General features: G+C 38.7%; 1 protein-coding gene across 2 annotated transcripts in view; it reads left to right on the plus strand.

Moving 5' to 3' along the window:
• Positions 1-12046, plus strand: part of LOC117361374 (sodium- and chloride-dependent neutral and basic amino acid transporter B(0+)-like) — a 284301-nt gene that overhangs the window by 149704 nt on the left and 122551 nt on the right. Inside the window, exon 9 of one of the 2 annotated variants that reach the window (XM_033946600.1) lies at positions 2543-2683. The exons of the other annotated variant lie outside the window; for it this stretch is intronic. Coding sequence (XP_033802491.1) covers positions 2543-2683 — 141 coding nt within the window. The remainder of the gene's footprint in view (positions 1-2542; positions 2684-12046) is intronic. 2 annotated transcript variants of the gene reach the window in all.

A 12046-nucleotide genomic window follows, 5' to 3' on the forward strand; every position in this document is an offset into this window, starting at 1 on the left:
CTCTATAAAGACAGAGCTCGACACGGTTTACAGGTAAATTCAATAAATGAGGGAAGGACAATATAAGAAATTCGAGGTTATGAAGAGGATAGCTAGCTTTACATTTTAAATAGATAGCTTTACGTTTTGGAGAAAAGCCAGGTTTTCAGATGCTTTCGGAATAATTGGAATGAGCCTAGGTTCAGCAGTGGGGCAGGGAGGTTATTCCAAATCTCAGTGAATTTGAAGAAAAGGGATTTCCCTAATTTACCTGCATACATGTCACCTTTTAACGCAGGGAAAGATAATTTGAGTTTGTGGGCAGATCTGGTAGTGGGCGTGTCTGGTAAGACAAAACAACAACAAATAAACTGGTCAAACTACAGCTTTTCAGATAGCAGCTGGTCACCGATTAATACTGCTGCTGTTACAGGTAGTGGTGTTGAATAGATTTGGACATTTTAAACATTTTAAACACCAGAGCATTCTCAGGTTAAATCTTGTCAGTCTGTATTAGCAGCTTCAGTTAAAGAAAATTTATTGATTCATTAACAAATGGAAGCATTAGAAAATACCTCCAGGGCTTTGAGTCTGAGGATGCTAAATTTTCCTGAAACATGCTATCTCTCCACTAGATAAATCTTTAGTATATATGTGAAAGATATTTTACAGCTGAATTTAGAAACTACTGATGTAGTGAATTCTTATTATCAGTGGCATAGTGAAGGTGAGAGACGCTCGGGGCAGTGGCGCCCCTCTCCCGCCCTCATCTCTTCCCCCTTGCTCCTTCCCCTAGCCCCCCTGCTGTATGCCCCCCCTCCCTTCCCCATACCTCTAGCTGAAGTTGTAGCAGTGGTCAACCATGTGCTCCTCGCGACCCCATAGGCTCTTCCTCTGATGTCACTTCCTAGGAAGCACCCAGAAGTGGTGTTAGCGGGAGAGCTGACGGGGTCGCGAGGAGCACATGGTTGACTACAGCAACAACTTCAACTAGAGGTAAGGGGAAGGGAAGGGGGCAGCACGCGTGGTGAGGGGAGGCGTGGGATGAGGTGGGGGCAGAGTGGGGGCAGAGAGGGGGGAGTGGTGCTGGTGCCCCCACCAACATGGCACCTGGAGCAAATCACCCCTCACCCCCTACCCCTGACTACATCACCATTCGTGGTGTTAGGAAGAAAGCTGTAGAGGAAGAGAAAGATATTCTAAATTCTCCTGATAATTTAGATTGCACAACATTTTTGGAAACTTCACAAGAAACTATTCAAAAAAGTTTAACTTTGTTAATAGTGATGTCCTCTGTGGAAAAAAAAAAAAGTTATTATGAGAACTTTCTTTAGAAAGAAAAATATACCTTTTTTTGCTGAAACCATATTGATGTTCCCTGATATTTCCAGACAAACTAAAAACATTGTAAGTCCTTCCTCTCACTGAGGCCAAAGATATTGGTGGGAGGTGGAACTTTTTTCCTAAAATTTCCTTGTAAATGTCTGGTGACATGGGACACAGAATCTTAAATTTTTTGGATCCATACCATTTAGAATCTTGCCCCCCCCCCCCTTTTACTAAATCACGATAGCAGTTATTAGCACAGGGAGCCGTGCTAAATGCTCTGCGCTGCTCCCGATGCTCATAGGAACTCTATGAGCGTCGGAAGCAATGCGGAGCATTCAGTGCGGCTCCCTGTGCTAATAACTGCTATTGTGGTTTAGTAAAGGGGGGGGGTGTTATTGCTAACAAAGAGCCAAATTTAATTAGGGATTAGGTTGATTAGGGTTTGATACTGTTTTGCCTGCTCTGATCGTTACGATTTATTTTATTTTACTTTTTTCTGTGAGCCTTCGACTTAACCTTGATGTGAGATCTGGGGGCCATTGACAAATTATTGTAATGAATAGATACCATTTTTCCATTATAAGAACAATGCAAATGAGGGGGTGGGAGAGGGATTTTTGAATTTTATTAAATGTTTAGAAAATTTGATATGCTATATGTGATTGCATAGGTTATGGTAGGGATGGGAGGGAGGGGGGTTAAATTTTATGATTTAATGTTGAATATGATAGAAATTCAAGCGATGTATTCAATTTCAAATGTCATTTATTGATACACTTGTTGTAAGTTGTAAAAATGAATAAAGATTAAAAAAAAAAAAAAAACCTTGATGTGGACTAGAAGGGCAAAAAATATGAAAATCTTTTTTGTTCCTGGAAAGTTTTTTCCCTTTTCTGTTACTATTAGCATTAGAGTAGCGCACAGCATTCAGCACACCAGCTGGCACTAAAAAATGCTTTTGTAGTTTTATAAAACGGGGAGTTAATAATTCAATAAAAAAATTAAAATAAACACCAGAGCCAGGTTTTAAAAGAAATACTGACCAAGGTGTTTGAATATTGACCTATATTTTTATGGCAGAACCATTTGATATACCTACTGAGTCACAATGTAAGTCTTCTTCTGCCATTATCATTGTTATAAGAAAAATATTGCAATACTGTAAATGGGAAGGGCTCTATTCTTGGACATAGTTCTGTTAAAGTAAGTTAAATGTCTGTTGCACTGTTGGCAGGTGGTATATTTTACAGCTCTCTTCCCATACTTTGTGTTGATCGTCCTTCTTATACGAGGTACTACCCTAGAAGGAGCTTTGGATGGCATTAACTTTTATATTGGAAAAGAGTCTGACATTTCAAAATTATGGCAAGCAGAGGTAGGTCTCTTGACATGATGAAAATAAATGAATTGATTATCCTTATCTGCACTAGAAAGTGTAAAATAATTTGAATGTTATGAAATTGCATCACAGAATCAAAAACTAACAATTTCTAAAGGAAAGCTTCAGGAGTTGAAGACAATAGTGTAGTATGTGTATTTATGACCCCTACACTACTTATGGAATTACTGTTATCATGCACTAGGGATCAAATTTTCAATAATATAATATATTAAGAATGTACAGTATTTGCTAGAAAAATCTGAATCTGTTAATTTTATTGAATGGTTGTGGTTGGCCAAAATGTGGCCATATCTTTATCAAGTAAGTAGTTTATGCTGGTCTTTTTGTATTTCCAGTAAATTCATATAACAGCAGATAAAGAGCAATCCATTATTTTATTAGCTGCATTGTCTTAAATTTGTTTGTTTCCCTCTAGACTGTTGTAACTAAGGATATATCCCAGCTATGAACCATATAATCTTGACTACCTGCAGGATGTTGCTTCTTGTCAAGGTTATTTTCTTGTTTCAAGTTTTATTAATTTTAACATACCGACCATCGACATGCATCTAGCCGGTTTACAATACTAAAAAAATTAAAGGTTAAAATAATTATTATAGGTGAACATTAAAAACACAAATTACAAATATGGACATGGTCCTCTCTCATTCTGGGTAGGAAAGTATAAAAAAGACAAATTCCCTTTCTCCTCATCTCTCCCAACACATTCATAAATCTTTTATTAAAAACCTCTACTTTGTTCTTACCTTTGCCCTCTATAGCTGCCCCAGGCATGCTTAAATTATACAACAGTATTGGTTTCTGCCACTGTGCCAGAAGGTTAAGTACATGAGTGCAAAAGTATTGCCATATTGGGTCAGACTAAAGGTTCATCAAGCCCAGTATCCTATTTCCAAGACTAAGGTCTATCAAGCTAAATATTCTGTTTCCAGTCTTGGCCATTCCAGGTCATATGTACCTGGAATGATCCCAAAGTAACAATGGCTTTCCCTAAGCCTACCTTACTAGAGGTTTCCTCATTTTTCTTCCAGGAAATTTGTACAAACCTTTTTAACCCCAGCTACATTATCTGCTTTTACTACATTGTCCAGCAATGAATTCTAAATCTTGATTATGCATTGAAGAAAAAATATTTCTTCTATTTGCTTTAAATGCATTACTTAATAACTTCATCATGTGTAATTTAGTCTGCACTTTTTTTCCCCAGAGTAAACAGTCGATTCACATTCACCCATCCCACTCTACTCAGGATGTTATAGACTTCTATCATATCTCTTTTAGCTGTCTCATCTACAAGCTTAAGAACCTTAACCTCTTTAGACTTTTCTAAGAGGGGGGTCATTCCATTCCATTTATCATTTTGGTGGGTGTTTTAATAACTTAATAATAATAATAACTATATTCATTTATACCGCCATAACCAAAAGTTCTATGCGGTTTACACTAAACAGAGCTGGACAATCAGGGAAATACAATAATACAGTAAAAAATACAAATATTTGTAAAATAGAATTTCAATAATAAAACTCACTAAGTAATAAAACTTATCGACAAAGTGGTCTTAATTAATTTCCGAAAACTGCAATAGGATAATATAACTTGCTGAATATAATTTACCTAACCAAGATTGTTGCCTACCAGCTTGAAATGCTAGGATCCTATCTAAGAAGGTCTTATATCTACACCCATTAATTTTTGGATAAGCAAATAAGTAAAAGTTTCTAGTTTCTCTTGATTGTCTATGCGACACAAAATGAGGAAAAAGGTAAGCTGGAGACAATCCTGATATCAACTTAAAGCAAATGCAGGAAAATTTGAATAATACTCTTGCCTCCAAAGGCAGCTAATGAAGTAAACGATAATATGGATGTCATGCTCCTTGCACCGCCTACCCGAAGGGTTAGGCTGAGTGTCCGTTCATCACCTATCGGGGAATAGGCTGAGTGTCCATTCCACCGGAACTCTTATGCTCCAACAGAGTTTTGGGCTTACTGAGGGTTAGTCACTAGGCCCGCATTCCTCCCCTCAAGGGTCACCCAGGAGCTCTTGCTTCTAAGAGCTCCCTCTATGCTCCTTCCTGTTGGGAGTCCATTAATGAATCCCCCTGTCAGTTCAGGGTGAGGTTCCTCTTCACCCCCCTCAAAAGGTCCCTCCCAAGGATTGAGGGGTCCAACCCAGAGCTCCTCTCCTCATCAGGAGTCCAGTTTAAGGTTCTAGGAGTCTCTTTTCTTTACCAATCACCACTTTCAGTCTGCTACTCGGTTCTTATGCAAATTAGAATGCAAATTAGTTATTCAAGTCCAATGGCAAGGTCATTCAGTCTTTACTATTGGACAACAGTATACTCCAGAGTAATAAGGGTAGCTGGTTCCTAACACCACCCACCCATAGTTTTCCACTATGACTAGAACCACCCCAAGTAAGAACTAGCTGCACCCAGCTATTCCCTCTTTATTCCTGAGTTGTCTATTGCCCATGAGCACTCAGGGTAGGGGTCTTTCTGAGGTAGCTGGCCCTCGGGACGGTACTCTCTCACGTGATGGGACATACACCCCATCACAATGGACTAATATGGTCGTTCTTTTTAAACCAAAAATCAATCGAACAGCTGTATTCTGAATTATCCTTAATTTTCTTAGAATTTTTTTGGGTACTCCTAAATAGATGATGTTACAATAGTCTAAAATAGATAAAACTAATGCCTGCACCGATAGTCTGAACGATAAGTTCCACAATGTAAAAAAGCATTTTTGTACCACTAAGTTCATGTGTTCTGCTAGTGGTAAATGTCGGTCTAGTGTGACTTCCAGAATTTTGATAGATTTAATAATCAGGTAGTCATGACCATTAAGATGAAGCAATGAGTTTGTTATTTTATCATTGGGACTAGCCAAGAAAAGTTTGGTCTTTTCTGTATTGAGCTTCAGTTTGAAATTAATTGTTTGCTGTTCTATCTGAGTCATAATAGAAGATATCTGGTTTAAAATTTCAGTGGTAAAATTATTTAGAGGGATTAAAATAGAAATGTCATCTACGTATATATAAAATTTTACATTTAAACTCTGTAATAAATGTCCAGCTTTGGGGAACCCTGCTGATAGACCTTTTTGCTACTCAAGACAATGCACATGCCAGGGGTTTTGTTCCTTGCACCCAACTCCACAAGCCATAACAAGAGATGCTTTCTCCATTTCATGGAACCAACACCTTCTTTATGCCTTTCCTCCAGTTTTACTCATTTCCAGGGTCCTTCGCAAAGTCAACAAATACAGGGCTCCATCATTCTAATTGCTCCCTGCTGGCCCAGGCAGCTCTGGTATCTGCTACTCCAGGATCTTCTAGCTACTCCTCCACATCCGTTGGGAAGCCATTCTTCTCTGCTTATACAACACAATGAGCATCTACTACATCCCAACCTTCGCAGCCTCAACCTCATAGTGTGGAGATTGAGACCTCAATGTTAACCAGTATTTAAGTCTCCCAATCTGTAAAAACTATCCTTCTTGCAGCCAGATGTCTCTCAACTAGAGTCTTATCAATCAAAATGGAAACGTTTCTTAATTTGGGCACGTTCTCAAGCGCAAGACCCCCTTCAATGCTCAGTTCCTTCACTATTAACATACCTTCTCCACTTATGAGATTCCGGTCTTAAATCCAACTCCATCAGATTCCACCTATTGGTGATGTCAGCATATCATTGCCTTATTGATGGAAAACCCATTTCACAACACCCTTTAGTTTTTCATTTTTTCAGAGGTCTCACCAACCTTAGGCCTCCTCTGAGAGATCCTCCCCCTACCTGGGATCTTAATATAATATTGGACCAATTAATGTCAGCTCTGTTTGAGCCTATAGGATTGGCTATATTACCATTCCTCACATGGAAGACAGCCTTCCTAACAGCGCTCACCTCCATAAGACTTAGTGAGCTTCAAACTTTGGTAACATATTACCCTTATCTTCAATTTTTCCCAACAAAAGTACAGATGTGGACTCACCTAAAGTTCCTTCCAAAGGTTGTTACCACATTGCATCTTAATCAGACTGTAACCTTACTGTCCTTTTTTCCTCCTTCACATTCCTCCCCAGCGAAGGAATCCCTCCATACTTTGGACTGCTGATGAGTATTGCTCTTTTATGTTAAATGTACTGCAACCTTCTGTAAAACGAATCAGCTTTTCATCTCCTATAACCCTTCCAACCATGGTCAACCAGTTACTAAAATAACTATTTCCTCATGGATTATACATTGTATCTCTTTGCTATGAGAGGGCTTAGATACCATTCCCTGGTATAACCGGAACATATAGCTTCCTCAGTAGCACATCTTCAATCAATTCCCATTCAAGACATCTGTAAAGCCGCTACCTGGTCTTCAGTTCATACCTTTACCAAACACTACTGCTTGGACCAAAGCTTGGAGCAGGACATTCAATTTGGACAATATATCCTAAGAAGCTTATTTGCAATATAAGGCATTACCACCACCCATATCATTTCTTGAGCTTGAGACTCACCTTCAAGAGTGCCTGCATTTCCCCTGCTTGTCTCTGGAGAAAGCACAGTTGCTTACCAGTAACAAGAGTTCTTTGTAGACAGTAGGGAAATGGAGCCACACTTGCCCGCCCACCTTCCCCTTCTAGCTATAGGACAAAACTAATGAACTGAGGGGAGGAGCTCTGGAGGCAGAGTACCCTGCCCATACTCAGTAAGCTTTAAAACCTTCCTATACCTAGGGGAGAGCACCGACACTCAGACTTGGTTGTAGGACTTCACCTTCAAGTGTGTACTGCATTCCCGTGCTGTCTACGGAGAACTCCTCTTACAGGTAAGCAACTGCACTTTACTAGTGGTGAGCCTCAAAGTTCAGTTCTTGGGCCTGTCCTTATTAACATTTTGTAAACAATATTGCTAAAGGTCTATCAGGTAAAATTTGCCTCTTTGTGGATGATACCAAAATCTGCAATAGTGTAAACACCCATGATGGTCTGAATAACATGAGGAAGGACCTAGCGAAGCTTGAAGAATGGTCTGAAATTTGGCAGCTAAGATCTAATGCTAAAAAATGCAAGATCATGCATGTGGGTTGAAAAAACCAGAGGGAACAGTACAATTTAAGGGGTGAAGAATTTTTGTGTATGAAAGAGGAGCAGGACTTGGGTGCGATAGTATGTGATAATCTAAAGGTGACCAAACAAGTTGAAAAGACAACGGTGAAAGCTAGAAGGTTCTAGGGTGCATAAGGAGAGATATGGCCAGTAGGAAAAAGGAGGTAATGATGCCGCTGTATAAGACTGTGGTGAGACCTCATTTAGAATATTGTGTGCAATTCTGGAGATCGCACCATCAAAAAGATATAAACAGGATGGAGTTGGTCCAGAGAGGGAAGATATGTTAGAGATGTTTAAATAACTATGTGACGTAAATGCACATGAGGTGAGTTTCTTTCGTTTAAATGGAAATTTTGGAATGAGGGGGCATAAAATGAAGGTGACAAAGGATAGACTAAGAAGTAACCTTAGAAAATACTTTTTCATGGAAAGTATGGTGAATGTGTGGATCGGCCTCCCAGTGGAGCTGATAGAGGCAAAAAATATATCTGAATTCAAGAAAGCTTGGGACAAGTACATCAGATCTCTAAGGGAGATGAAGGGATAGTAGATGTCATGGATAGGCAGATTAGAGAGGCCAAATTGTATTTATCTGTGTTCATTTTTCTATGTTTGTATATTTCTATTAACCATTTCCTAATCCACAACAGAACATTGCCTGCTATCCCATAGCTTTTTAATTTTATTGTTTGTTTGTTTTTTAATTTATTTGTAGCATCTGGTATGCCAGTGGGAATCAAAACAAAAGTAAAAATGGAGAGTGACAAAGTAATCAATTCTTTCAAACCTCTTTATTAATGTAATTCATATATAGGACTCAACACAAGCTGTGTTTCGGCTTTTATTGCCTTCATCAGAAGTCCATATCAGATGTTACCCATATAAGTTTTGTACAAGAAAGAATAAAGAGCTCCTTCCAACAGCCATTGGATGATGATGTCACTGTTCAGCTTGTTCACATCTGCTATCCCTCAGATAACGAGTGTTGAGGTTAATTTTTTTTAAAAAAGAAAAATAAAATCAAAAGAAAAAAAAAAGGCCTACAACTTTTAAAAAAATGCCTCCTCTCTATTTTCTTTTTCTTCATCTCATGCTGTGCCGCCAGGTCCTCCACTACTTAACCACTCATTAAACTGGTCAACAAAAAAAGTTTTTCTTTACTACTGAGAACTTAAGAAGTGTTCTTAGTTAATTTAATGACACTGATTTCAGATCTGTAATTGAAATTCAACTAGCACATCAGGTTTCTGAGATACATATTACTGATTTTTAGACAGTTTGCCATATCGGCACAATATTGCAAGTATGAACTCTCTCCCACCAAACTTGTGTTAAGGATTTTATCTGAAAACAAACATGAAGACAATAAGGAGACATGTTACAGCATATATTTGTGCCTCTCTTAACTTACCCAAAAGTGATGGCAGCATGTTCAAAAATGTTTGAGACACTTGCTTTTATGCTTGTACTGTACATTTGTCTCTCTTTGCAAGAACCAACAATAGTCTCCCATCATACTGGGATTGAACTTTCCCTGATATCTGCTTTCCATTACCTTGATATCATGATGAAATATTTCCCAATGCTCATCACTGACATCCCCAAGATTGGGTGGGAAGAAGTCAAGGTGAGAATGTAAGAAGTGCATTTGAAGTAACATTCTGGAACCCATTAGCTGATATGCTGTCAGTATATTCTCCACAAGCTCAGCATAATTAATTCTCTGATATGTGATTACCAAGAAAATTCTGAACAACCAGCACAAGTGCTTCCCATGCTGCTGATTCAGCTGGGTTCAGCTTCTGTTTGAACACATCATCAAGGATCAGTTCACAGATTTTGGGTCCAACAAAAACACCTTCTTTGATTTGGGCTTCACTTTTCTCGAAACTAAACGTACTTCTTAGGTGCTGAAATGCATCACCATTTCTGTCCATCACCTTGACAACATTTTTCAGCAGACCCAGTTTTATACGAAGTGCTGGAAGATAGATTTTCTCATGATGTACTAAGGGCAAGTGCTTCACATTTTATCTGCCTGGTATGGATTCATCTCGGTTTGGCCATTGTTTCTGCCTGTAGTGGTTGGCATCATCACGACTGTTCCAAAGATACAAGAAGCACATGTATTTGGTCTACCCCAATTGTAGACCCAGAAGGAGTGACACAACTTTGAGATCACCACAGAGGTTCCACATAGCGTGTGAGTTTTAAAAGTGTCTCCGTCAACTCATATGTTTCCTTCAACCCAACTGCATGAGCAACAGGAACAGATGGCTTCTGGTTTCCATTGTGTAAAAGTACTGCTTTAAGGTTTGCTTTGCTTGAATCAATGAATAGTCTCCATTCATCAGAAACACGCATGAGACCATTAATATCAGTACAGAAACAAATGTTTCCTTCCATTTGGTAAAAGGAAGCCAGGATGGTGTGATGATCACGGAAAAAAGATATATTGGTGTTCTGCCTTAAAATATTCCATTGCTTCAGCCTTGAACCCAACAATTTTGCTTTCTCTTTTGACAATGACAAGTCTCTAACCAGATCATTAAGATCTTCTTGAGTTAGCAGGTGAGGTTGTTTTTCATCCACTTCAGGTTCATACAAATCCTCCACAGCAACAGAGGCACATGGAGGAGTGTGTGGTGCGGTGGTTGAAGCTACAGCCTCAGCACCCTGGGGTTGTGGGTTCAAATCCCGCGCTGCTCCTTGTGACCCTGGGCAAGTCACTTAATCCTCCATAGCCCCAGGTACGTTAGATAGGTTGTGAGCCCACCGGGACAGATAGAGAAAATGCTTGAGTACCTGATTGTAAAACCGCTTAGAAAACCTTGATAGGCGGTATATAAAATCCTAATAAACTTAAAACTTAAACTTAAACTTAAACATTCTTCATCTGAATTATCGGCTCATTGTGCTGCAGATGTGGAATGAGGAACTGGAACTAGATTCTCCAAGTCATGAGGAACAGGTTTAATTGCTGATGGGCAATCAGGATACACAATTTTTTTGTTTATTCCTCTTTGTGAATCCTGCAATTGTTATCATGCAAAAATAACAGTCTGAGCAATAATTTGTTGGTTCACGCAACAGCGTGGGTACAGCAAAAGGCATCTTCTTCTGTTTCCCATTCAGCCACTGTGTTAATCCAGAATAGCAGACACAGATGAGGTGCCCACGCTTTATCTTGGTTGCAAACTTTACATCTAAAATAATGCTTATATACACTTTGAAGTTTGCTGGACAGATTCTTTCACTGATCTTGTGCAGTAAATTGTCCACAGATATAACAGAAATGATCAGGATGGTTAACACAGCTTTGTCTGTTCATAATAATTATAATACCTTAGACAAAAACAAACAAAATATAAAAATTCACAGGTAGAAAAATAAGCACAATCAATTTTAGTATAAACTTTCAAATTATACTGTATGTGATCAATGAGCTGTCCTAAAATGGAATATTGTGTTACAGAAACAGTAAAATACGTTTCACGGTAGCGTTATTGCCAAAAATGATATAAATACAAACTGATACATACCTTAAAAACAGGATGTGATAGATGAAAACTGCTTTCATATTTAGATTCAGCATGTGGCCCTTGTTAAGGTACTGGTGACAGAACTCCAGTAGCAAAATGCTTTTTGACCAGTGTTATCTGAGGGATGGCAGATGTGGACAAGCTGAACATCAACAGCATCATCCAACGACTGTTGAAAGGAGCTCTTTATTCATTCTTGTGCAAAACTTGTTTGGGTATCATCTGTTATAGACTCCTGATGAAGGCAGGAAATCCGAAACACAGCTTGCATTGAGTCATATATATGAATTACATTAATAAAAAGCTTTGAAATAATTGATTACTTTGTCCCTCTCCATTGTGCCTTTTGTTTTGACTCCCCTTGTCTTGGACAGCCAGTTGGCTTTTTGTAAGTTTGTTGTAGGCATCTGATATACCAGCATAATATGAATTATGGAGTCTATGAAGGAATTATGGAGGAATATATTGCCACACAAAAAATTATTTAATTTAAAATGATTGAGCTGCTGCAAAGCAAAATTATATATTCTTGTTATTTTGCCTTTCTGTTGTACAGTACAAACAAAGGTGTTTATACAGATACTTTCTCTGACTTTAGTGGGCTTACAATCTAAGGGTCCCTTTTACAAAGCCATGGTAGTAAGTCCCGACTTCCGGCATGGCAAATGAGACACAGCCCATAG

The sequence above is a fragment of the Geotrypetes seraphini genome, chromosome 5 (genome assembly GCF_902459505.1).
Source record: "Geotrypetes seraphini chromosome 5, aGeoSer1.1, whole genome shotgun sequence".
In the NCBI taxonomy this organism is placed as follows: Eukaryota; Metazoa; Chordata; class Amphibia; order Gymnophiona; family Dermophiidae; genus Geotrypetes; species Geotrypetes seraphini.